This window comes from Antennarius striatus, chromosome 19, assembly GCF_040054535.1.
Source record: "Antennarius striatus isolate MH-2024 chromosome 19, ASM4005453v1, whole genome shotgun sequence".
NCBI classification, from domain to species: Eukaryota; Metazoa; Chordata; class Actinopteri; order Lophiiformes; family Antennariidae; genus Antennarius; species Antennarius striatus.
Window position 1 is genome coordinate 1,593,896 of NC_090794.1, and position 24,645 is coordinate 1,618,540.

Here is a 24,645-nt window from a genome sequence, read left to right on the forward strand (position 1 = left end):
TCTTCCTTTTTATCTCTTCCACACCTCGGGGCGAATCCTGACCTGTCAAACCCGTAATTCATTAACCTCCAGCTCGGAGACGCTCTCTTATCCTCAAACAGACGCTATTTGGAGCGAAGGATTGATCCGCCGACTCCACAGTAACTGTTGGACCGGATCCGGTTTTAAGGAGCGAGTTCCGTGGGATCCGGAACCGATGTGGAACTTAATGGTGGCACATGGGGTGAATTATAATTCTTGGAATTCTGCTGATTTAATGTCTGGTTTTTTGTGGGGGATTCCCTCCCCTACAACCACTACTCTGTTTCCAAATGTTTGTTTGTCGGATGGTCGTCCCAGAATCCCTCCATCCAATCAGTACCAACGGGAAAACTGTTGGGGTGTTTGTGGCGCCGTTGGGGTAGAACCTCCCTAATCTGTCGCCGATAACACAGCGTGCCCCCCCCCCCAATGGCTGTGGGTAAATGTGTGAGGTATGCAATGGATGTGGGTTGGTGGAGTGGATTGTCCTGAACCAGAGGGTGGGGGGGTCACAGATGGGTTTGTGGCGAGGGGAGAACGTGAGTAAATCAGTCTGGCGGCTGCAGACATGAAGTCACTGGTTGCTCCAGGCTCCGGCTAAATGGTGATTGTGGGGGATCGTCTTTCATCGGTGGTTGGAGCGTGTGTGGGATCGACCCCCATTCAGAGATCTGGCTCCACCCGATTGGTCGCATTTGTGTGCATATCTGTGTGTCAGTGTGTGTGTGTTCAGACTTTGAGATGGCGTTTCTTATGAAAACTGCCAAGAGGTTGAAGACAAGGGTTCCCGACACACAATCCAGAGGAAGCGATCGCGGAGAGTTGAAGTCAATCACGTTTTTTAATTCATTTATTCTCTATCGGATGGATGAAAGTTAAAGGAAAACTCAAACGCCTATTTTGATTGTGAATATTTGCATTATTTGTGATATTTGCGAAATAAACAGTGATATAGACATTTGCAATATAGATATTTGGAGTATAGATATTTGCAATGTAGATATTTGCGTTATTTGCGATATAGATATTTGGAGTAAAGCTATTTTTGATATAGATATTTGCAATTTAGATAATGCGTTTTTCACGAAATACATATTTGTGATATTTGCGGTGCGGATATGTAAATAACTCAATAATATAAAATATTTAATTCTTATTCCAAAGACAAGTTTAACAAAACTCAAACTGTGCTTCTTACCTCTCATATTTTTTTTTTCTGTAAAATATAAAAGATGCCAGCAAGTAATATTCACTCATAGAAAATGGAACAAGTGGTCTAAAAAAATAAATGTTAAAATCCAGAGGAAAAGTCCGTCCGACAGAACTGAAAAGACTCTGACTTTCAATATGGAGCCGTTTTGAAGTGTCTTTCTTGTTTTCTCGTCGGGTTTTGACTCCTTGCTCGCATCAGTCGTGTGTTTTTCATGTCGGGATCGGTTGTCGGATTCCCTTCGTTCGCGGCCCGAGGGCGTCCCGCTTCCTTATACACCAAAAAGAGCAGCAATAACTCCCAACCTGTGATTTATGGGCGACCATGAAACTGTTATTCAGAAGAAGCTTTTCCTCTTCCGTTCTTCCTCCCCTGAGAAGAATTAAAGTTCAGGACTTTATATCAAGAAGGACGAGGCCTGTCTCCCCAACCCCCCCCCCCCCCCCCCGAGGTAATGGAACGCCCCCCCCCGGCCTCCTTTTAAAGCAGCGGAGGGGAATGAATGACTGAAGAAAGCGTGGTGAACACGTCTAATGTCTGAGGAGGAAATGAATTAATTGCGGTACTTGGCTGGTTAGCCTGGGGTTAGCCTGGGGTTAGCATGAGGCACAGGTACCCGGGGTTGAACCCTCACAATGGACACAGGATCCGTAAAATATTTCCCGTGTTTATTTTCAAAAACTGGTCGACAAACGAAGACGTTTTTAGCTGCTGAACTTTTTCCACGTTGGTGCGTTTTCTAGTCGGTTCAGAACGCTTCGTATCTCCTACCAGCGGTTGGGTTGAGCTGGCAGATGCTCACTTTGAAGTCTCGGTGGAGACTAAACTGCAGGTGACTGACGGGACGGCTTCTGGACGGGGCTACTGGTGTTTTCACTGGAACCGGTCCAGATGGAGGCCGTTCTGTCAGCCCTACATGTGGCTCGGGGATTTAAGCGTTACAGGGATAGTAGAGGAAGGTAAATACGACTTTCAGAAGCTTGAGGGTTGAGATTGTTCCAAATGGACACACACACACACACACACACACACACACACACACACACGTGGCCTCTGGAAGCCATGCATCGCTGCTGCTCCCCCGCACACATTCGTGTTATGTCAGCAGAGGAGGCTGGAGAAGAGGTTTATTTTGGCCCGGCCTGCTGGAGCTTCAGTCGGGCCGGGCCGCCAGTACCCGCTGCTGGGACTCGTGATTCTCCTGTAGCTCCTGATCTTACAGCGGCAGGACTGGAGGACAGGAAAAACACACATTTATCCAGCGCTAAGTGAAGCAAATAAAAATCAATCTGACACACGGGGTGACGTATGACTGGTTTTGCCACGGCGGTCCCGAGTCGTCAAAAAAAATTTCCTGGAATGGTTGAAGCAAAAATGTTCCACAGTTGTGTGAAGTTTGTTGAGCTTCAGGGCAACACAGGGTTAACAGAATTATCCTGAAACAACAGATCTGGAGTTGTTCATCCTCCCTTTTTCAAAGCTCAAGTCACTTTAGCTTCTGCGCCAAAAGTGCTAGCATTTACCACTGAAGCATGCAGGTAAACCCCGAAATAAACAGGCATACCCTGAACCATGCAGGTACGCAAAAAAATACCCTGAAGGATGCGAGTATACCCTGAAGTATACAGTTGTTTTTAAGTCAAGTCCCATCTTTTCTGGGTATTTGGGGTAATGTGCCGTTCTTGTTTTATTGTGAACCTCCAGAAACGTTTGTGGACTAAAACACTCCAACTGTTCCTCTAAGTCTTCCTCCTGGGGTATGTCGGAGCTGGACCCTGTCAGCTGGAAAGGAAAACTGTTCTGAGTGTGTTTCCACCTGAACGCACGTCCCGACTGAACCTGGTTTACTACAAACAACTCGAGGCCCAACTTGACCCCAACTCCACCAATCACGTCACGGGATTCCAGCTCTCGTTGCTTCATTGCACGTTGAGCGAATGACCCCAGGGTGTCGGGTAAAACAACGTCAGACCCACGAGGACGGTGTTTGAGTCAACAGTCTCTGACCCAAACGTGATCCGTGGTGGTGTGAAGCCGAAAGGAACGAAGTGGAACGCTCCCCGGCCCCAAAGCACAAACCTGACTCTGCAGAAACCTTGGGATTAACAACCCACAGCTGGTTCTCTCAGGAGCCCTGCTGCGAGAAAACACACAACACGTGACCTCACCTGACCTGCGTGTGTGTGTGTGTGTTTGCGTGTGTTGCATCAGGAGGTGGGTCGCTTCAGCCAACGCTCATAAAACGTTCTCTGAGCTTCCCTGAAGCGACTGGATGTTGCCGAAGTCGATTGGCGTACCACCGCCAGAGGAGGATGGGTTTCCCAACTTCTTGGGGAGGAATGTGCCGTCGCCATGGTGATTTGCTGATGCAAGAGGTTTAAGGCCAGCTTCATGTCGGTCTCATAGTCGGGCTAATCCTGGTACTGAGTCACGATCAATGTCTGTAAGGAATCTAAATGTGACTCAACAGTGGAGTGAGTCACCCTGACTTGGACTCTGGTCTTGGGGATTTCCTTTTCTGTTGAGTCAGTTGTTTTCTAATCTGCTGCCGCTCCAAACGGGAGAGAAGAACCGGGATTTGAAATAAACCAGAAGCTCTGATTTAACCATCTCCACACTAAGTGGATGCAGATAACAGAAAACTAACAGACGACCCACACGAGTCTGAACTCGAGATCCTGTCCGGATGATTTAAGGGTCGGAGGAGGCGTTGGCTGTTCTCCGCTCTCTGGGTGTAAATGTTTAGCTTTGAGCTAATTGGCGACTATTTCAGGTGGTCTGATGACCTCGGTGGCGACTATCGAGGCATCGCCGGAGTTCTTCTTTTTTTGTTTTTTGTTTTTTACGGCGCCGTCGCTCCGTCAGAGCCTCATGGGTTTCATCGGAAGCTTTTTGTACGACGGAGGAATGTTCGGGATTCCGCTTCGGGCTGTTTGTCTGCTTTCAAAACACGTGTAGACGCACAAACATGTGAACACGCATAAAAGAGTACACACACACACACACAATGTGGTTTGGGCTCGGACTGTTTTCCCAAAATATGCTTCGGTTTCTCCGCCGGGATGGAAACTGGAATTTAGTCCGACTCCCCAACGGGTTAGCCGTACGCTACCGTTTGGTTCCCCGTCGCTGCTCTGAGCTCATGGCAGGAAGGACTCGCCGCTCCTCCTGTGATCCGTCGCTCTTGTTTTCATTTGCATGTAGAGTATTCTGAATGGGGAGGCGGTGGGGGTAGGGGAGGGGGCAGGGGAATGGGTTTTTGGGGGTGGGGGGCTAATGCTTTCCAGTCCGTGGCTGGTTTCAGTTTTCCTCCTGCGGTGGATGAGGACAGGGGCAGAAAGGGAGAATTCAGTGTGTGTGTGTGTGTGTGTGTGTTGTGGCAGTGTGGGGGGTGGGAATCGAGGGGAGAAATTCCCAGGGCATGTTAAGCTGGAAGTCTGCAGGATTTGTTTAAGTGCCTGTGGATCCGTGTCTCCTCTCAAGGAAACAGAAATGAGTGTGTGAAAATGTTCTTCACTGCTCAACTTGTCGATTTTCAAACGGGTCCGTTTTGCTTCCAGGATCGTGATTCGTTGTAGTTTATCGTGAATCTTCACCATCGTGTTGTGATGTGCTTTGTGAAGCGTTACGCGTGAGTTGCGTCAAGCATATGGTAACGCAAATCACGATGTATATTGGAATGTGCATTATGAAGCATGTCGCGGTGCCTATCTTGATGCGTATTGTGGCACATATCGTGATATATCATGACACGTATCGTGATGCATATCTATTATGCGTATCATGATGTGTATCATGATACATATGATGCATATCAGATGTATCACATATCACGGCGTATTTTGTGACGTGTATTGTGATATTTATTGTGATATGTATCATGATTTGCATCGTGACGCGTACCGTGATGTGTATGTTGATGGGTATCGTGATGCGTATAGCAGCACGTACCACGATATGTATCGCAGCGCGTTTCGCGATCTGTATCGCAGCGCGTATCGCGATATGTATCGCAATGCGTATCGTGATGCGTATCGCGACGCTTATCGTGAGGTGTATCGTGACATGTATCGTGAAGCATTCGCGATGCGTATCTTGACCTGTATCGTGATGCATATTGTGACGTGTATCTTGATACGTATAGTGGTATTTATTGGGATATTTATTGAGATATTATGATGCGTATCGTGACGTGTATCGTGTCATATCTCGCGTTGCACCTTCCCCCGTAGAGTTTCTCAGAAAACCGGTTCAGCATTGGGTTTGGCGGTGTCTTAAAACGGTTTTCGTGTAATTCTGCAGGAGACTCGTAAAATAAGTCCCGATCTTAACGGTTCTTTCCTGGACCGGGTCCTGATTTCCGGTTCCAGCCGCTAAAAGTTTTAGTTTGAGTCAAACAAACGTGTGAAAACGTGAAAAACGTGAACTTATCAATGAAGCTCATTGATCTGCAGACGAGCGTTTCCTCACAACCATGCAGACTCCCAACAACCCCCTCCTCTTCTGGCTTCCTCCTTCCCTCCCCCTTCCTACCTCCCTTTGACTGCTCACTCAGGCATTGGGCTGTGGAGGTGGACACTACATGCCTCCCCCCTCCCTCACCCGTTCTCTCTCTCTCTCTCTCCTGCTGTCACATTCCTGTTGTCTAAACCCGGGTTTAACTTTCTCTCTCCTTCAGAGCGAGGAGGGAAGCAGCATCAGTGGGGGAGAAGAGCTTCGATCACAACTCCGTTTGACTTTTTTTTTTTTTTTTTGCTAAATAAAGGAGGGAGTCGTCGGCGTAAAGCATTACCTTCTTAAAGGGGGCTGTCGCTTCATTCGTTCTCCCCCCACCTTCTTTTTCCTTCCCCTTTGGACCGTGTTCTCTCCTTACAGTGGAGTTTTCACGTGAGCGCTTGTTTTCATGGCAAAGCGAGCCCCCGGTGGCGTGACGGGGAGGAGGTAGAGGAGGAGGAGGAAGAGGAGGGGGGGGGACGGTGTTTGACAAGCCAGACAGACGCTCACTGAGAACCTTCCCGTCTGAAGCCCGGAGGATTCTCCATCCAGCGATGTGCGTGTAAGTTAGTCGCCCGCCGGAACACGCTTCCGAACCTCCGCTGTTGTTTTTTCTCTGATGTTTCTCCCCCCGTTTCTTCAAACTTCCAGGAGGGAATGTTCCTGCATCCCGGTCACCTTGAATGCCGTTGCTGTTTCAAGGTGGGGGGGTGTGGGGGGTGTGAATGCCAGCTTGTTCAAACCAAGGTGTAAATGTTTGGGACGTGGCCGTGTGTGTTTTCTTACTGCATGACATCACCTGTGCATACCTGAGGACACGCCTCCCAGCGTCGACACCTTCGCCTGCGGGAACATTTTGGTGTGTGTGTGTGTGTGTGTGTGTGTGTGTGTGTGTGTGTGTGTGTGTGTGTGTGTGTGTGTGGCTTCATCCTCACGTCCAGTTGATCCACTGTTTGAACTATGACTTACTTGATCACCGTTTCTACTTACTGTATGACCAGTTAAATATTCCGGACGTTCTGATTGGTTGACGTCGCTCATGTCAGTTTATTTACGTATTCGATCCGGTTTCCTGTCAGATTTACGTCTTTTTTTAGAGAATCACAAAATGTTTTCGGGGGTGACTCCCGACGGGTTTCTCTCATCCGACGTCGGGTTTAAAATCCACGTGCGTCGCCGTGGCGACACCTCCTCTGATTCGGTGCTAGCTCAACTCGCTAATAACGTATCCACCCCTACCTCTCCCCCGTCAGCCAGGTCTGCCTCTAATTGACGCGCCGCCGCCATCCCCCGCCCCCTCCAACCCCGTAGCGCCTCCCAAACCCACAAGGGGACTCTTTGTTTGTAATTTTTGAATTAGTGTGCGGTTAGTGTTACGAGAAGAGAAGGGGGCGGGGCCTGGAACAGGAAGCGGAGCGAGTCCTGCACGCTGCCGCGCTCGTTAGCTGCGCCCGATTATCCGTCCCGTAGAGGAGGTGGTGGTGACGGCCGATGAATCCACGCACCGATTATGAAACCAGGAAGGCCGACCTTTTCTTGCCCCCCCTTTGCATGTAATTGAGTTAAGTTTCACCCCCCCCTGTGTGGAACTCTTTCCGCTGGTTTCCTTTTTGCCCTTTTTCATCAGGCGGTGTTATTTACTTTGTCTAGTCTGGATGGAACCTGGCGCTCTGCGGAGCTCTGGCCCGGGTTTCCCCAGAATAAAACAGACCTCCCCTCTTTCCCCCTCCAACCGCCATCTTTTCTTTCTGATCCCCTGATGTGATTTTTATTTTTTTATTTTTTTTTATATCCTTTTCTTCTCTATTTTGTTTTTTTGCAAACCGGCATGCATTCCGAACGGCCTTCGGCTCGCTCCGAAACCTTTTTCTTTTTCCCCGTCTTTTCATGCTCCCGACTCGTTTTGATGGCCAAAGCAGATGTACCACCTCTGCTCACACTGGGGGGGGCGCTTGTTGTGTTCACCCTCGTGCCACCGTCTGTTTGCCCTCCAGATGCGTGAACTCGGCCTTTTCTCTCCTCTTGTGCCAAATCTTTGCACTTTTTCCGCGTTTTATCCCCCCCCCCCCCCCCTGATATTCCCGTTATTTGCTGGGACCGGTCCTGGATGGATGGTTTTTCTCATAGCTGTAGGGAGTCGTCCATCTTGGGGTAATTCCCCCTGAATCCCTCTAGATTTATAAGGTCAACGGCGAGGGGGTGGGGTGGGGGGAGAAAAACCAGCTGAACGTTTCGTGGGCGCGGGAATTAAATATACGACGATTCCGACGCTCGCAGCTGCGTCAGATACGATTCGCAGCAGGAAACGCAGTTTGAAACACCTGGAGGCGTTCGTATTTAATGTGTGTTTTTGTGTCGTGTTCCGTGTTGCCGTGCCAACGAGCGTCTTGTGTGAACTGGTAGCGTCAGTTAGCCTGACAGGAAGTGTTCAAGTTCACGAGAAACGAGCTTGAAAGTCACTTTGTGTTCGTGTGTGTGTGTGTGTGTGTGTGTGTGTGTGTGTGTGTGTGTGTGTGTTTCCGAGCAGCAAAAAAAGCTCTAGTGTTCACGCGTGTCCCCCATCAGGTGTGTGTTTGCTCACTTGCCGGTTCAATAGGGTCGCCATGGAGATACGGGTGAACCGGTATCCGCAGGAGGTCAAAGGTGATTCGAGGTGCGCTTAATAGCTGGTTTGTTTTCGGGGTCACTTTGGATCTGGAGTCATTTCAGGTTGTTTTCTATTGGTTGAAATGACGTCACATGACCAGAAACTCCCCTTTAAAGGTCTTCGTCCCATCTGGCGTCCTCTGAAGCGTGTTGGATTCGTAGTAAAGGATCACGTCAGAGGTTGTTCTCCTCATTCTGACTGGCATGGGGGGGGCGAGCGATGTGTTTTTACAGCCTCCACCCCCCCCCCCCTCGGTTTGGCTCACCCTGCCTCACCCCCATTAAACTCAATTTGTTCTGAGACGCTCGGATCTCTAGGAGGCCTGAAACGTGCCGCTCGGGAGGGGGAGAGGAAGGCAGAAAAGTCCATTTAAAGCAGGATTTAGTGGCATTGTGGGAAAAATGAAACGAGTGATATTTATGACGCACATTTTTATGTAGTTAATCATCCGCCTTGGGAAAACACGGCAAGAGTTTGAAGCGAGGGAAACAAAACGAGAGACAATGAGAGGAGACGGAGACATCTTTTTTTTTTTTGTTAGTGTGTTTTTGGTTTTGATGACTTCTTATTAGAAGTCTGCAAACCTTCAAAAAGCCCAAACACTCCTCAACGATCCGGCGAGGCTTCTAATAAAAGCTGAGATGATGTGCAGGATTACAGGGCGCCAACTTAATTAGGAGTGTCAATCTCCACGAAGAGCGTTTTGCGATCTAAACGCGTTTGGAATCGACCCACGAGTTTGAAGCGGCGGTAAACACGTGTCGCCTCCGGCGCTTCATCGCCGCCACGTTTCAGGTTTTTATAAAATTAGCAGACGTGTTTAATGATGTCTGGAGGTTTTATGGTGGTGAATAAAAGCTGTTGATGTGAGGCAGGGGAGGGGGGGGGGTTGTGTGGATTTGTTTTACTGATGAAGCTATATACGACATTTGTTTACAAGATTTGCGTCAAATATCTCCTGATGCTAAACAACCAAAAAGTAAAACTTGTCAAAGTCAGCTTTATTGTCAAGTGTACCATACATGCACGACATATGGCACAGATGAAATTGCAGTCTTCTCTGACCCACGGTAAACAGGCAGTACAACACAGGCAGTACAACACAGGCAGTACAACACAGGCAGTACAACACAGGCAGTACAACACAGGCAGTACAACACAGGCAGTACAACACAGGCAGTACAACACAGGCAGTACAACACAACCCCGAATCTTTCCAAGGCCCTGAATGGAACCTTTGTTGGAACGACTCGGTCTGGATAAAGATCTCGGATCAGACCAACACAAGTAAACATGTGATGGATCACAGGAGTGGGGGGGGTTGGGTGGGTCAGTCCGGTTATCAAGGCACTCTCTGTGGAGGGCAACCTTACTCGGGGTAATATTGATCTCTGATTGCTGCCTTCGGGGTCAAAGTTTATCTGATGTGTCGGGCCGGCGCGCCAAGGAAAGGTCAGGAGGAAGTAAAGCTTCTCGCCTCCTGGCTTGGGCTTAACCTTTGAGTACACAAATGAGAGTGCTATCGCTGAAAGTTGTGAAATGCAGCACAAGGTCGCCTTTTGATTCCCCTATTCTTAAAATATACCGCCAACCGAAGGGACGGGTCCCGTCTTAAATAGCCTGCAGGCAGAAGCCCGGCCCAGGCGAGTACAGTAGAGCCACACCAGGCTGCTATTTAAAAAATCCCAGAGAACTCCATCACTCTGATGTTCAGCCAGAACCCTCTGGTCCGGCCTCCAAACACCACCCGCTCCTTCCAAATGGGAATGAAGGGATGACGGAGGGAGGGAAAGGTTCTCCCGGACCTTCTTTGGCGTGCTTTTTACTTTTTTTTTTTTTTACCCCAGCAGGCCATCTGTTTCCTGTCTGCAACACGACACCAGCGCCCGATCGGGTCGTGCTGGTCCGGAGGTGTGCTTGTGCACAATTGTAGGGTTTCATGATTATATGCTATGCTAATGTGGCAAGCTGTTTAGGGGGTGATTGAAGGGTGATTTTAAAGGGAAGCGCCTCCTGGGGGAGGATTATACGAAAAGTTATGAATGGATTGGGATCCAAGTTCTGGATCTGAGATCAGATTGTAGCTGAAGTCTCTACCCCCCCTCCAGACTTATTTGATGGGGATTTTCCACTGGTGGACCCACACTGACAATCTGGACATCGCCAGCGGTGTGTTTGTTTTTGATTGACACGCATAATGATATCCGTCAGCCAAAGCGAAGCCAGACCTCCGCGTTGTGTTTGTTTAGCGAGACCGCCGCAGATCCAGGCCTCCGTGGGTCTGGACCAATCCTCGGCCAAAACCAGCCTGGATCGGGAGATCCTACGTCTGGTGCAGTCCAAACGTTTGGTCACTGGCTGATCGGGGGCAAACACTCATCAGGGTTCCATTGTTGGTGCCAGATCCGCCATCGTTCAAGCCCAAAGAGGTTGTTTGTGTTTGACTTGTATGTTTTTTTTTACGAGAAATTAGCTTCTTTTTTTATTTTATTTTAGGTACCTCTAAGCTAGCCAAAGATACCGATCAATGTGGTTTTATGGGATGGAAAAGCTTGACAGTGTGCCATCTGAGAGTGACAAGAAAGAAAACGATCATTTCGTCATGGAGATAAACCAGTAGACTCATCAGAACAAACTCGTGCAAGAACCGCAAGCGACATGTTGCCTGATTTTAAAAGAGGTTTTAAGGCCCCGTTTGAAAAGTTACAGACAACCTCATTCAGAGGCCTGCCAACGTTAATACGACAGTCGCCCCATAAAGGTCAGAGCTGATGTATTCCTGGGTGGTCCGTCTCTGTCTGGGAGTCCTTTCATTCAACTGGAGTCTGAACAAAGAAGATAGTAGTTAGAAATGTGTTAGCATGAATTTATTAGCAGATATTACAAAGAATTGATAAATTTTGGGGGGCATGTCTTGCTTTTTTGCTTAAAGTCAGAAGGCAGTTTTCTTAGCTTAGCATGAAGGCGAGAACCAGTTTGCATACTTCCATTGATCTTCTATCCTTCAAAAATCCAACGTATAATGTGTTTCATCATTCTTTGCGGACATCATTTTCTCAAACTTTTTTATCACCAAACGAGACTCGAACATGTCAGACCGTTGGGTTCAAAGCTCACTATCGTTTTTGTCCTCTGCCTCACCTTCCCTCCTTCCATCCGTCCCTCCCTCTGACTTCCTGTCCTCTTCTGTCACAGGGTTGAATAGATGTGGTGGGAAGGTGTTCTGCATAATGTGTGCGTGAGCTTGAAGTGTCTAGCATTGACCTGTGTGTCAGCGTACACTGGCGGTAGTCTGCCTTCCATCCCATCTGAACCAACACCCCCCAACAGCCCAACCCCACCCGGTAGAAATGCAATGTGAAAAAAAAAGACAACTATCGCAGATCGGATTGCCTTTTTTTGGACTCTGCGAGCGACAATCGGCCCATTGTTGGTGAAACCGTTTGATACCAGGAAGATTTACGGCGCAGCCGGAATAAAAATACTGCCGGCTGGTCTGGGATCAGGAAGGCAGATCTCAGCTGCAGCATGGGTTTGATTCCCGCTGGGCGGAGAGCTAAACGTTACTATATTCAGGTTGTCCGTGATAAAGAGCAATGAATGAGCATTAGCTTCTGTTGGCTACATCTGTTGTTCAGCTGTTTTGGACCTGAGCAGGTGCTAAAAGGTGGCAGGAAACGACAGAATGCATCATCAGTGCATGGTGTGCATCTAAGTCCGCCATTTTTAACCCTTCTAGCTACCGTTGCACGCAATTTTTTATTGGATGGGCACAGTCATTGTTCTAAACTGCATGTAAGTCCTCAGTATTCTGTCAGTGTCGACTTCTGTTACAACCACGGCTGCAGGAGTACATGTCCAGGATAATACCGCAATCGAGCGCTGCTAGGCTAAAGACTCTATTTTGTTATCTAATCACCTCCATGCAGCTCTTCCCTGAGCTTCCCCCCACCGGGCCGCTCCAGCCTCGGCAGGTGTTTGTTTTAAAGACCCCCGTAAAAGCGTCCCGTCACTCCTCTGGCTGTCTTTGCCCCCCGAGGACATTGGTCCACATCTGTTGAGTCTCAAGCTGTTTTAAGAACGCTTCTAGTCGAAAGAACCCACCGGGACAAACTGATAACAGATGAAGGTTGGGGGGATGGAGAGCGCCAAAAGACCCCACCCCCACACGGGACACCTGGCGTTCCATTATCACGTGTGGATTGCAAGACGCGGTTCAGGCATTCTGTTTAACCGGTAGTCCATAAAACCCAGTCTCAAGGCGAGGTAGAACATTTGCTCAGGTTCCCTTGTTACCCTTCCAATTCCACCAGCTGCCCGGCCCACGATAGGCTGTCCTGTGATGTGTGTTGTGACAGTCGGTTCTAATAATAGCTCATTGTGGCCAAAATAAAAAGATTAAAATTGGACTTATCCTTAAAATCATTTTCCATCACTGTCAGCGGAGAAACATTCCAAACCTTTCCATGATTCAATCCAGAGCAGCGGCGGCAGACTAAACAAAAGGCGTGGGGGGGGAAATGTGTGTGTAAGTGTGTGTTGATAAGGACGATGACGGCCTGCCGCTGACCCAGACCTCACCGCCATTATCTCTGTCCAGCGCTAACAGCTAATCCAGCGCAGCGCCCTGTCAACACACGGAGAAAGAACATGCCTCCTTTCCTGAAACTCCTCTGAACACGCCGACTCCCGCGCTGGTATTCGCCGGCTCTTCCCATGTGGAAGTCGTCACGTATGACTCCGAGGGAACATTCCGGTACAATGGCTGGTAATCTAATCGAGTCCCGTCTGGTTTCAACTGAGAGGACAGTGTGTTTCAGAGATGGTCTGAAACACTTCATGTGGCTTCGAAGTCGTCCACTCCGACTTGTTCATGACCTCTGTGTTCACACACTCACCTCAGGACAGATCTGATTGGTTGGTTTTATCATTTTCAGCATTCTGTCATGGGGTTAGCAGAGGTAGCTGCTCTCTGACCTCAGGCGGGTCCGTTAAGTTGTGTTCGTACAAACCGGGACGGTAAGAGTATGATTTTTTTTTGCTCGTGCGACGCATTCCTGGACACTATCACGGAAGTCCATTGAGTTTTTAACAAAGAACAACTCCTGGATCCACCCCCAAACTGTCCTGATGTTTTCTCATTGGGGCAATGTCTACCTCATTGACACCTTGGGTTCCGTTAGACCAAAAATTGTTCAGCCACGCCAAAATATTGGAATGTCAACATTCCGATCTCGACCCAAGACAAATAAAGACCCGTTGGTGTTTTCACGATGAGCGACCCGGGCTACTTTTAGATCCTCTTCTATCTCTCACCAAATCATTGAGCCTTCCTCTGATCTCAGCTGTGATTTTTCCTGACAGTTGTGTCCAAGTTAGGGACGCAGTTGTCGCCCGGTTCTATAGATACCCCCCATTGTTGACTTGGGACTGCGTGACACGTGTTTGGACACACTTGTTGAATGTTAGCAGTCCTTATTGTCGCCGTGGTCGCGTCTAGACCAGACCAGACCAGACGTGATCCATCCTCACCGTTCCGCCGTTCCATATCAGCGACAACAGATGACGAAAGCCGTCTTTACTGTTTTCACAAGTCCTTTGACGACCTCAGCAGCTCTCTGACCCGACCCGAACGCCGCGTCCCATTACCTCACCGCTGAGTTCAGGCGGGCGAGACGGTTTCGATGATTCAGCGATGGTCATATCCTTGTTGACCCAGCGGAACATCAGATAACGACGAGGCAGCGCTGACATCGACGGCGGATCGGCCAATCCTCCCCCTCCCCCCACAAAGACGTGGAAATACAGACACCAGGGAGATTTGACATTTATATTCCAGAAACAACTGTAGTTAGACGGGACGAGACTGATTGATCCCGGATTGATCCCAGATCGATCAGGACATTAGCTATCGCTACAAGCTAACAGAAACACAGATATGTAGCCTTAATCCACCAGTGGAAATAAAGCAGAATAAGTTCTGACTGGAATCTCGTCTCAAACTGGAACCGAGGTTGTGGGTTCTTCAGGGGATTCTGTGTGGGGTCTGGAGCTAGGGGGGTATTGGGTGTGGAGGGGGGGGCACAAATGAGTGGTTCTCTCACTGATCGTTACGACTCCACTCTGTCATCAGGGCATCTATTTCTGTCTCCTCATCTTTGTTAATAACACCGTGTGTGTGTGTGTGTGTGTGTGTGTGTGTGTGTGTGTGTGTGTGTGTGTGTGTGTGTGTGTGTGTGTGTGTGTGTGAGTGTGTCGTATAAGGAGTGTTTAAATAGACATAACAGCTGTGATTTTGGAGTGTAACTGATGGCTGTGGTGAAGTGAAAGTTGTTCAGAGCTTATGGTGTGTGTGTGTGTGTGTGTGTGTGTGTGTGTGTGTGTGTGTGTGTGTGTGTGTGTGTGTGTGCATACATTTGCATGAGTGTATGTCTTGCAGCAGAGGGATGTGTGGTATCCATTAAAGTAAAATGGGGGGGGGTAAAGACATTTCAAAGCATTGCAGCTGAATTGGGGGGGGGGTGCTCGGTGAGGTTGGGTGGGGGTTGGGCTGTTCCGCTCGCTCCATCCTGGAATGCGCTCCACGCTGAGACCGTCACCATCCGGCGATGGGGGTCACGTCTACCCGGGGTGTCCTGGAGCCGCGGGAGCGCCGGGCCTCCTGAAGGCACTTTGTTGTGGGGAAGTTCCTGCCAGATTCCCGGCCCCCGGGATCCACGCCGACCGGATAACTTAAGGCCGCTGATTTGATTTGACGTTGGTGCGCCGGAGCCAGGAGACAAAGCTGGTTTCCTGGAGCAGGGGCCCGGTTCTCAGGACTTTTTGTGAAGGCTTGTGCAGACTTAAACTGGCTTTGCTAAAGGACTCTTGATTCCAGAAACATTCCAAACTAATAGTCGGTGCCCCCTCCGAGGAGTTTGTTTTCGCCCTGTCTGTTTGTTGGTTGGTCGTACACAAAGAAGAAGAGTTTCCGCGTTCCTCGTGCGTCTGTCTCCAAGGTGGGAATCCAACGTAAAGTTCTGGACAACCGTCAAGAAGTTGTTACTTTGGTTTATGGATTCTGGGTTAGAGTTCTGGAAAACCCACCGGCACGCTCTGTTAGGATGACCGCAGTCCGGTTGTGTGTGGTAACACGCTCACAACAGAACCTAATATGGTAGTGGAGTGGGTCGGACTGACCCCAGCTAACAGAAACATGGATCAGAACCAGGAATACCCCTCGGCATACCCCGTCGGTCCTCGGATGGACTCGTCTTTGTGAGTCGTGGCCTTGCTTTCGTTCGAGTGGACGCGTCATCACGTGGATGCGTTGCGCAAACCTTCACGTGCAGACACCCCCTCGGTCCAATCAGGGAATGAAAGGCGTGTGTGTGTGTGTGTGTGTGTGTGTGTCAGAGTTGTAACGCCGCTGTGGAAGTGGGCACCGGCTGTGAGCTGATTGAAACCAGACGCTTCCATTGTACCAATGTTGCTACCGCACCAACGTCGCTTTCGAACCCACCTAACGGGCAGCCATGAAGTCTCATTGTCTAATTCTTCTAAGACCCGCCCCTGACTCCGCCTCCGATTGGCTTGGCGTTGAAGTTTCTGTTCGTACACCCCTGGTGGTCCAGGTCCGGAGTGTGTCAGATACACTCGGTCCGGGTTCTCCCTGCGTGGATGAACGTCTCAACCCAAATGTGGGCTTGGTACCGGGCTGGATGACATCATCGAGAGCGTCCAATCCCTGCACACCTCAGTACTCGCTGAAAAACCCAGTCGTGGGATTAGAACCGGGCAAAGACCGTTCTTTTTGGACGATGTTGGCCCTGTTTGTACTTTCACAGTTCAAGTCTTGAGGAACGATCCCAAATAGATTTTGCCCACTGTTAGCCCCTCCCATCGCTGGCTCCTCCCCCTGTTGGCCCCTCCCACCGCCTATTCGTAGTGGCCCAGCTCTGATCTGGTCTCAGATCTAAGGTGGTTCAATATGTCATGATATCCCCTCTGGCTTATGGGGCTTTGTTCCATATGTGTTCTGCACCGGTCAGCACATGGTCCACACACACACACACACACACACACACACACACACACACACACACACACACAGTGTAAACACAGCCTATTGTTACGGGGCGCTCTTTCCCGCCTCGTATCTTGGCGCCCCGCGGCGCTGCAGCGCCACGTGAGGCCCTATCGTTGGCCCCGCCTCCCACCCGTGAGCTATATTCAGAACCTCGCCGACCCGTCCGGCGTGCGTTTACGAGACCGTACCATTACAACGCCGGCTGCACGCCGTGATTTATGTCCTGGGTTTGCACGTCTCCAGCGCTAGTTTTTTTACGGCTCGCCGTGCGGTTTGTGGTCGTTTTTTGACAGTTATTTTTAGACACGCCGTACGGCGCCGGCGCCGGCCAACAGAGGACGCTTATAGGAACACGTTATGGCGGCCGGGACGGGGTAGGATCTCATGGCGAATGCATGAACGCCAGAGGATGCCTCAAAAACGTAGAGTTGGTGTTGTAGCTGTGACCCGGGTCACATGTGCAGCCAATTAGGACCAATAAGAAGGCTGTAATCAGGGCGTGGCGCGGGGACGGGCAGCGGGGGGGGGGGTTCAGACCCATGATTAGTGTGTCAGGCTGATGAGGAGGGACGGGGGCAGCCGAGACCCGGATCGACCGGGTTTCAAGTTCCTGTATTTTTTTTGTACCCATTCAGACGGCGATCCATGCGGTCGGCAACACGAAATGGAACGTGTTCCAGGTCACCTGACGCAGGTCTTTGAAGTCTCTCGGGGGGAGCCTGATTGCATTCTTCCTGCGTTTTGATTGGCTGTTGGGAATTTGATCAGTCACAGCTTCACTGTTAACGATGATGATGATGACAGCCGGACCAGTGATGGTTACTCATCACAGACGCAGACAGCCAATCAGACCCTCCAGAACCGCAGCTCAGCGGGCAGGAATGTGGAACCCACTTGATTTTTTTTTTGTTGTTGGTGGGGGGGGGGCAGACTTCCTGACTCACAGGACGCCGTGAGGAAGAGGAGGGGGTTTGGGGAGGGGGCAAGTTTCGGGAATAAGAGTGTAAATCCAGGAGGAGAGGGTGAATCACCGCCATGATGTCACTGACAGCCGCGGCTCGTCCTCCAATCAGAAGTGTTGAAATGAAGATGCTTTTTAAACTAAAAATAGAGTCTCATCTATTTTCCATCTTTTCTTCCTTCCACACCTAAAACTCCCATCATCCTCCTCTTCTTCTTCCTTTTCCTCCTTGAAGTCCCGAAGAAGTTGCTCCAGGAGCAGGCATCCAGACCCCCGGGGTTCGCCCCACCACCCGGCGCCCATGACCCCAACATCGTCGGAGACGGCCCTCCGGAGGGGAGCTCGGTAAACATCGCCAACGGCGTCCCAGGTGAGGACGGAACGGTTTCACTCTCAAACTCCACCCCCTACCCCCCCATGGGGAGCAACACTAAACACCCCCCAGGCATGGAGTCTCCAGTCAGGGCGTGACATGTATGTATATTTAAAGTCACATGGGTTCAACTGCTTCCATATGTATCCCAGCGCAGCCGTCACTTTGGACCGTTTGTGATCAGCGCTTTTTAAAAATATACAACGACCGGCCAATGGCGTCGCTCCTGAGCGACCGCAGCCCGAATCGGTCGCGATGGGTCCCGTAGAGAGCGGCGGCGCGCAGACGGCCCAGAACAATCAGGCGCACCACGCCAGGGAGGAAGCAGGCTGAAACAAAAGCTTCATTCAGAGGGAGATGATGGCCGGCGTCCAGCGCGGCTGGTCCGCCGCCCGGCTGCTGGCGCTGGGACGACTGGAGGAACCGACCAATCAGGAGAGAGCAGGAGCTCAGAGCAGGCAGACGATTCCAACGCCAGCCAGCAGAAGTTGATGCAGGGACAGAAGTGTAGTACAGAAGTACCACCAGATATGAGTTTAATCCCCCCAAAAAACTCCATAACCCCCTAAATTATTAAAAAAATTATATTTTTATCATCCAATAGACACGCAGACTTTACCTGTGTATGATTAATTATATATAAGTTATGTAAATAATGATGAAGAATGAAAAGAAACGCAAAAGTAACGAGAACACACCAGCTACGTCTTTACTCCACCAACGAGAACGAGATCCGGTCTCACTGATGTCGTATCCATCCGCCAACACGTGGTAAAGAACGAGATGCGGTCTCACTGATGTCGTATCCATCCGCCAACACGTGGTAAAGAACGAGATGCGGTCTCACTGGTGTCGTATCCATCCGCCAGTGTTGGTGTCTTCAAGTATCTCGCATTTTTGCTCGTATATTAACCAAAAATAGGGACAAAGCCATGACTCGTATCTCGAGGTTCTACTGTAATCCGCTGTAAAAAAAAAGTCCCGCCCCCCCTCCTGCTGTGGGACACGCTGTCCTGTCTTATGAAGATGTTTTAACATTTACAGTCATACAGGATGAAGAAGTCCAGACGAGGATTTTATCCTCGCTCCTGGTCTATAAATAGATTTTTAAGGGAAGCTGCCGGCTCGCAAACATTTCCCACGTGGCTCTCTGTTTCAGAGTGAGTCAGGATGGATGTTGGGAAACCTTCTGACTCAGGTTGTGTTTGTGCGTGACGCATCAGAAGTCAAACTCCTAAATATTTAGGCACCAGCGGATGATTCAGGGACTCAAAGCCAGAGTCGTACGAAACGCTCTGGGTTTACAGGAAGTCACCGGATTGCGCCGCCGCTACGCTCTGTGGACCGTTTCTTTACTCCGTCTTCTGTTTCAGACAGGAAAAGGATCCGGGAGACGAACCCCAACGAGGAGAAGCTACCTGAAGCCGGAGGTGGAGGAGGAGGAGGAGCTAAACCCGTCATTAACTCCACCTCCAGCGCCAACATGGCGCTCATCAGCAACGCGCTGGCGGCCTACACCTACGTATCCGGTAGGGCAACAGGATGTTGGTTTTCCCTTGCACTGCTGGTGTACTTCCTGTGAGATACCAACTCCGCCTTTCTCCCCCATGACAGACCACCCGGAGAGGGCGGCGCTCTTCTTCGTCTGCGGCGTTTGCCTGGGCCTCTTCCTCACCCTCTTCGCCCTGGTGGTCCAGATCTCCTGCCGCACCGATTGCCAACCGCGCCGCCGGCCCGCCACCAAGAAACGAGCGCGCCCCGCCAACTCGTCGTCCGACTCCAGCGACTCGGACTCGGACTGGGACACCAACTCGGACCTGTCGGCGCGGCGGCACCGGCGGTTCGAACGCACGCTCAACATGAACGTGTTCACGTCGGCGGAGGAGCTGGAGCGGGCGCAGCGGCTGGAGGAGAGGGAGCGGATCATCCGCGAGATCTGGATGAACGGGCAACCGGACATCCCCGGCACGCGGAGCCTCAACCGGTATTACTGAGGGATCCATTCGCGCCCCCTGGACTCGGAACATAAAATTTTAGGAAGCACTCGGATTGGTAAGGGGCAGAAAGACCTCACGATGCTTTCTAAGCAGGCACTCCAAGGCCGACCCCAAGGAGGAAGTCACTCCTACAGGGTAATCTCGCCTCGCTGTGCCGGAAGAGCAGGGTGAAAGGCCACGCCGCCTTGCCCGTGACCTCCGCAGACCTTTTTGAAGTGGGGATTTATTGGTTGGCTGCCTCAGACATAGCCCAGCCTGCAGAGGGGAGACCACCAGGTGCCTGAAGGACCCGGATCCGATCAGCAGCTGGACGAGGCAATCTCCGGTATTCAGGAACGTAAGACAATCCTTCCGCGACGGACAACCTCGCACTCGTTGGAACTTCTACGAAACCTAAAGATATTTCTTTGGAGGGATGGGAGGAATGGGATGGGGGGTCATTATGGACCCTTATTAAATTTATTTTATAATATTTAATAGTTTATTGATGTGTCATTTTGGTTGATCATGAGATATTTTTATACTTGGCGAAGGTTTCTGGCGCCTCAGGGATGCAATCCTAGTGTTTCCGTGTTGGGTTGATGTGTTTGCTACCTGACAAAGCCCGTTTTAAACCGCTGTGTCAGCATTTTCAGAACCGGCGACGTCCCGTAAAAGGGCCTCAAAGAGGTTGCGGTGACTTCGCTTCGCTTTCGTACGATTTCAGAGCCTTCGGTAGCTACGAAGTCTGGTCGATCGATTTACCCATCGGAGGGTCCAAAATTCAGCTTTTATAATTTTTTTTCCCCCTTTTTTGTTTTTAATCAATGCTTTGCTGAAGTGGAACATGTGTAAAAAAAACAAAAAGAATTTATCTAATTTCATACCAGAGAGATTATTTTTCCATGCTCGCGTCAACTGAGTGCAGAATTTAAGATTATTAAAAAAAAACAAGCTATGCTGGTGGATTTTGCTGCTCATGAAGGAACCAGCATCGAAATCACGTTGCCAGTTTAATGAAATAAGCTATTGTGGGTCCATTCACGCAGGACGCGCTCGTTTTTTTTAAAAACTGTTTAATGGGATTTTAAAAATGGGATTAAAAAAAGTGCCATTAGCTGGTAAAGTGAGACCAAACTGACTCCTGTGCTCAGAATAAACTGTTCAAACATGACTCCTCCTGTTTGCTTCCATCTCACATCACGTCGATTCAACCAGCAGGGGGCGCAGCGCACCGGAAACCCCACCAGGACCCCCCCGTGAATTCATTCTGACCCGAGTGGACTGGCTTAGTGGACCGGATGAGGTCCAGTTCAGTCCAGGTCCGGGTGGGGGCTTGTGTGAAACCTGTTCTGTCGCTAGTTTTATCGTGACGTCACACAAACACAAGCCAACAGTTAATAATGACGGCAGGAGTGTGATTTGCTTGTGTGTGGCGCCCCCTGCTGGTGACGCCAGAGCCCTTCAGTTTGTTAAACTGGATGTTTTAACTTATTTATAGCCGTGATAATCATTTAATTCAATTGACTAGATATACGACAGAAAAATAAAATTATCTTAATATTTTCAATGTTTTCAAATTGCTTTGATTACTTTTAATTTTTTTTTTCTATTAATTTATTTTTTTAAAAATTTAAATGAATTTATAAAACAATAATGTAATAATCAGATTTATTCCCTTATTCATTCGAGTTTAGTCTGAAAAACTTATTTTTTCTGTCCTTATTTGTGTGGACTTTGTTTGTGGTATCCATGGTAACAGCACTTCGACAAACTTCTCCACCGGGGAACCGTAGCGCGAGCAAAACGACCGCAAACAGCGGAGAAAAACGACTAAAATCACCGTTAACGTCTCACGGGGGGGGGGGAGCGGAAAACCTGTAAGACACGCAACGTGACGTCACGACCCACGATGTCCTGGAACTGGAACAGACATAAATTACCGTTTTTACCCGGGTACACGTTCCGGGATGTGACGGTAAGCTGTTTAAATTTACCCTCAGGTGACGTATGTGACGTGACGTCATCTTTATGCTTGATAAAAGATGAATATTGATTTCCCTTCAAAGCCGATTCCTGCATTCTTCAGTTTAAATAAAGTTTTGAATGAGTGTGTTCACGTTTCCATTGGGGGGGGGGGGGGTATGCTCTTCCTCCTCTTGCAGAAGTCCTCCTTCCATCGCCCCCAGACCCTGGGCTATAAGAACGGCTACGCCCTGCCCCGGCGCCCCACGTCGGGCATTGGGCAGGACCCCCTCCTATCGGATCAGCTGACCCCCCAGGGGGACGTCAGCGACTTCTCCTTCGAGGTTCCTGACATCCGGTATGACATGTACGAACGGGGCCTGGCGGAGGACTTCATCCCGGCCCACGTGGCGCTGGATAAGAAGGTACCCCCTCAACAGGAAGTGACCGTCTGTGGGCTTCCTGTCCAAACGCCTTCAGCCTCCACCCTCTCCCCCCATCCAGGTGCTTCGCTTCTACGCCTACTTTGAGGAGAACGTCCTGTACTCCCCGGAGGAGGACCGCCGGGTGCGCCCCGTGGTCGTCTACTACTACCTGGAAGACGACAGCATGGCCATCGTGGAGCCCGCCGTGGAGAATTCTGGGATACCTCAAGGGAAGCGGATCAAACGCCAGCAGCTGCCCAAGAACAAACGAGGCGACCCTTACCGGTGGAAGGACCTCAACCTGGCCGTGGACCTCCAGGTGTACGGGGTGAACTACCGCGTGACGCACTGCGACGCTTTCACACGGGTACGACTCTCACCTGACGGCGGTACGTCTCCTGCTGGCGCGTCGACGTGGAGATGACTTCCTGTCTTCTCATCGCAGGAGTTCATGGAGAGTCAAGGCATCGTCCTGAACGACCCCGAGCCCACGCCCTCAGATCCGTACATCCAACGCCGCAAGCCCCCCCAGCCCTGCCACTTAACCCCGTCCGACTTCGACCGCACGCAGCAGTTCCTCACGTTGGATAGGAAGGTACGGGGAAGTCGTTGGGTCACCAAGACGGACGGTTATCCCTCATTCTGTTGCCTTCCTAAAACCTTCTTCTTGCCAGGTGTTGCGTTTCTTCGCTCTGTGGGACGATGCGGACTCTCCGTCCGGTGGGACGAGGTCCGTTACTGTCCAGTACTTCCTGGTGGACGACACCGTGGAGATCAGGGAGGTCCACCAACCCAACAGTGGCCGGGATTCCTTCCCCGTCCTGATGCGCAGGCAGAAGCTGCCCAAGAAGGTCAAACCGGAGTCTGGTGAGCGGCGGCGACGTCACGTTGATTTTAAGATGAACCGACCGCACATCCATAACTGGTCTCATCTACATCTCCATCTAGAGAACTTCCCTAGTTGTGTCCTGGAGATCTCCTCAGCCGAGGTGGACGAGTACTACTCCCCCAAAGACTTCCAGGTGGGTCAGACGGTAACGCTACTGGGCCGGGCCTTCCTACTGTACGACTGCGACGCCTTCACCAGAGACTATTACCGGAAGAACCACCCCGACATGGAGATGAACCCCGTAGACGTCCCCAAGAAAAGTGGCAGTCTCTGGGACAAGAAGAAGGTGAGAAATATGATCTATCACAACACCTGAGAGACTCGACCCGGTAATAAAGAGATTTGTGTTCGCAGGAGTTCCCCCCCTACAACGGCTTCGGTTCCCTTGAAGACTCGCTCCAGAACTGTTTGTCTTTAATTCCCGAGCCACCCAAAAAGAACGTGACGAAGATGCTGGAAAACAGCCACAAAGTTCTGCGCTACAGCGCCAGGCTGGTGGGTCAACCCTCCGACGCCGACCATCTGATCGGTGACATCTGCTGCTTCTTTGTTCTAATCTTTATTACAATCGTGTTTTTTGCAGTATTTATGTGAAATATTAACACTAACGACAGGTTAATCAACCAAAGTTCAGTCTTAAAGCGGGTGAATGATGATTAAAACAGATTTTCCTACAAAGATCCACTGTCAGTGATAGATCATGGAGAACATTGTTACCACAAAAGACCAGCAGGTGGCAGCATTTACCTTGTCTCAGGGTCCAGTAAATATTTGAAATAATTTTAAATAACAAACATAAATTTTCATGTGATGCGTTTTAATTTATTTATCAGTGGAATCATTTGATTTTAATTTTTAAAATGTCCCACTTTGCCTTCCAGGACTCCCAGAATCCTGACGACGACGGCCGCCAGTTCGTGCTGTCCTACTTCCTGTCCAATGACATGATCAGTATTTTTGAAAAGCCCGCTCGGAACTCCGGGATTATCGGCGGGAAGTTTCTGGAGAAGACGCGCGTCCCCAAGCCGGGATCCACCGTCCAAAACCCTCAGTTCTACTCGCCTGCGGATTTCGCCATCGGATCCACGGTGGAAGGTAAACTCCTCTCATTGATCACCACCCAGGAGTAATCAATCGATAATAACCCATGATTTGCGTCTCCAGTTTTCGGCCATCGATTTGTGCTGACTGACGCTGACCGCTACGTGATGACGTACCTGCAGTCTGTCGCCGGGCAGATCCCGGGTCCCACGCTGGAGTCTCTGCAGCACAAGCTGGGCGAGTTGACGACCAACGAGGGGCCGGAGGACCCCAACGGGCCGAACCCGAACGAGTCAAACCCAAACGAGTCAAACCCGAACGAGTCGAACCAGATCAGCCGTTTAGATTGACGTGACCTGTAGAAAAGTCTAAAGGTGACGTCAATCTCTTTTGGCTTGTTCCATCTCTCATTGGTTGTTGTTTGATGACGTCATCGACGAGGTACGACAATTTTCTTGTGTTAAATGTGAATAAATGACATCAGGTAAATGCTAGCGATGTTTAGCTCTTAAATTTAAACATAGAATTAAGAATTAATAGAACAATTAAACGAAAGCATAGCAAAATTTATATAT

The 24,645-nt window shown here is 50.0% G+C and overlaps 2 protein-coding genes across 5 annotated transcripts in view; both read left to right on the forward strand.

The window, feature by feature from the left end:
* Nucleotides 1–20,243, forward strand: part of LOC137613000 (protein eva-1 homolog A) — a 39,451-nt gene extending 19,208 nt beyond the window's left edge. The window contains exons 1-5 of one of the 3 annotated variants that reach the window (XM_068341764.1): nucleotides 6,030–6,287; nucleotides 6,377–6,427; nucleotides 17,637–17,771; nucleotides 19,148–19,303; nucleotides 19,389–20,243. In XM_068341764.1, the coding sequence (XP_068197865.1) occupies nucleotides 6,409–6,427; nucleotides 17,637–17,771; nucleotides 19,148–19,303; nucleotides 19,389–19,768 (690 nt within the window). In that variant the 5' untranslated portion in view covers nucleotides 6,030–6,287; nucleotides 6,377–6,408 and the 3' untranslated portion in view covers nucleotides 19,769–20,243. Of the gene's footprint in view, nucleotides 1–3,555; nucleotides 3,587–6,029; nucleotides 6,288–6,376; nucleotides 6,428–17,636; nucleotides 17,772–19,147; nucleotides 19,304–19,388 lie in introns of those variants that run through there. The other 2 variants (XM_068341763.1, XM_068341762.1) reach the window with 2 other exon arrangements.
* Nucleotides 20,244–21,293: 1,050 nt separating this feature from the next.
* On the forward strand, nucleotides 21,294–24,639 carry efhc1 (EF-hand domain (C-terminal) containing 1). 2 transcript variants are annotated; one of them, XM_068341761.1, is made up of 9 exons: nucleotides 21,294–21,728; nucleotides 21,916–22,140; nucleotides 22,220–22,507; nucleotides 22,586–22,735; nucleotides 22,815–23,007; nucleotides 23,089–23,315; nucleotides 23,384–23,524; nucleotides 23,911–24,124; nucleotides 24,194–24,639. In XM_068341761.1, the coding sequence occupies exons 1-9, from the start codon at nucleotides 21,663–21,665 to the stop codon at nucleotides 24,418–24,420; spliced, it is 1,731 nt and encodes a 576-aa protein (XP_068197862.1). In that variant the 5' UTR covers nucleotides 21,294–21,662; the 3' UTR covers nucleotides 24,421–24,639. The 2 variants fall into 2 exon arrangements, with proteins under 2 accessions (XP_068197862.1, XP_068197861.1); XM_068341760.1 differs by having other exon boundaries at nucleotides 21,650–22,140.
* The last annotated feature ends 6 nt before the right edge of the window (nucleotides 24,640–24,645 follow it).

What these genes read in the sequence shown, in the direction of transcription:
- efhc1 (XM_068341760.1), top strand. Translation starts at nt 21,796, where the DNA reads ATGAATATTGATTTCCCTTCAAAGCCGATTCCTGCATTCTTCAGTTTA. An exon ending in GAAGGTCAAACCGGAGTCTG is followed by an intron (nt 23,008 to 23,088) that starts GTGAGCGGCGGC and finishes ATCTCCATCTAG; the next exon opens with AGAACTTCCCTAGTTGTGTC. An exon ending in TGCGCTACAGCGCCAGGCTG is followed by an intron (nt 23,525 to 23,910) that starts GTGGGTCAACCC and finishes TTTGCCTTCCAG; the next exon opens with GACTCCCAGAATCCTGACGA.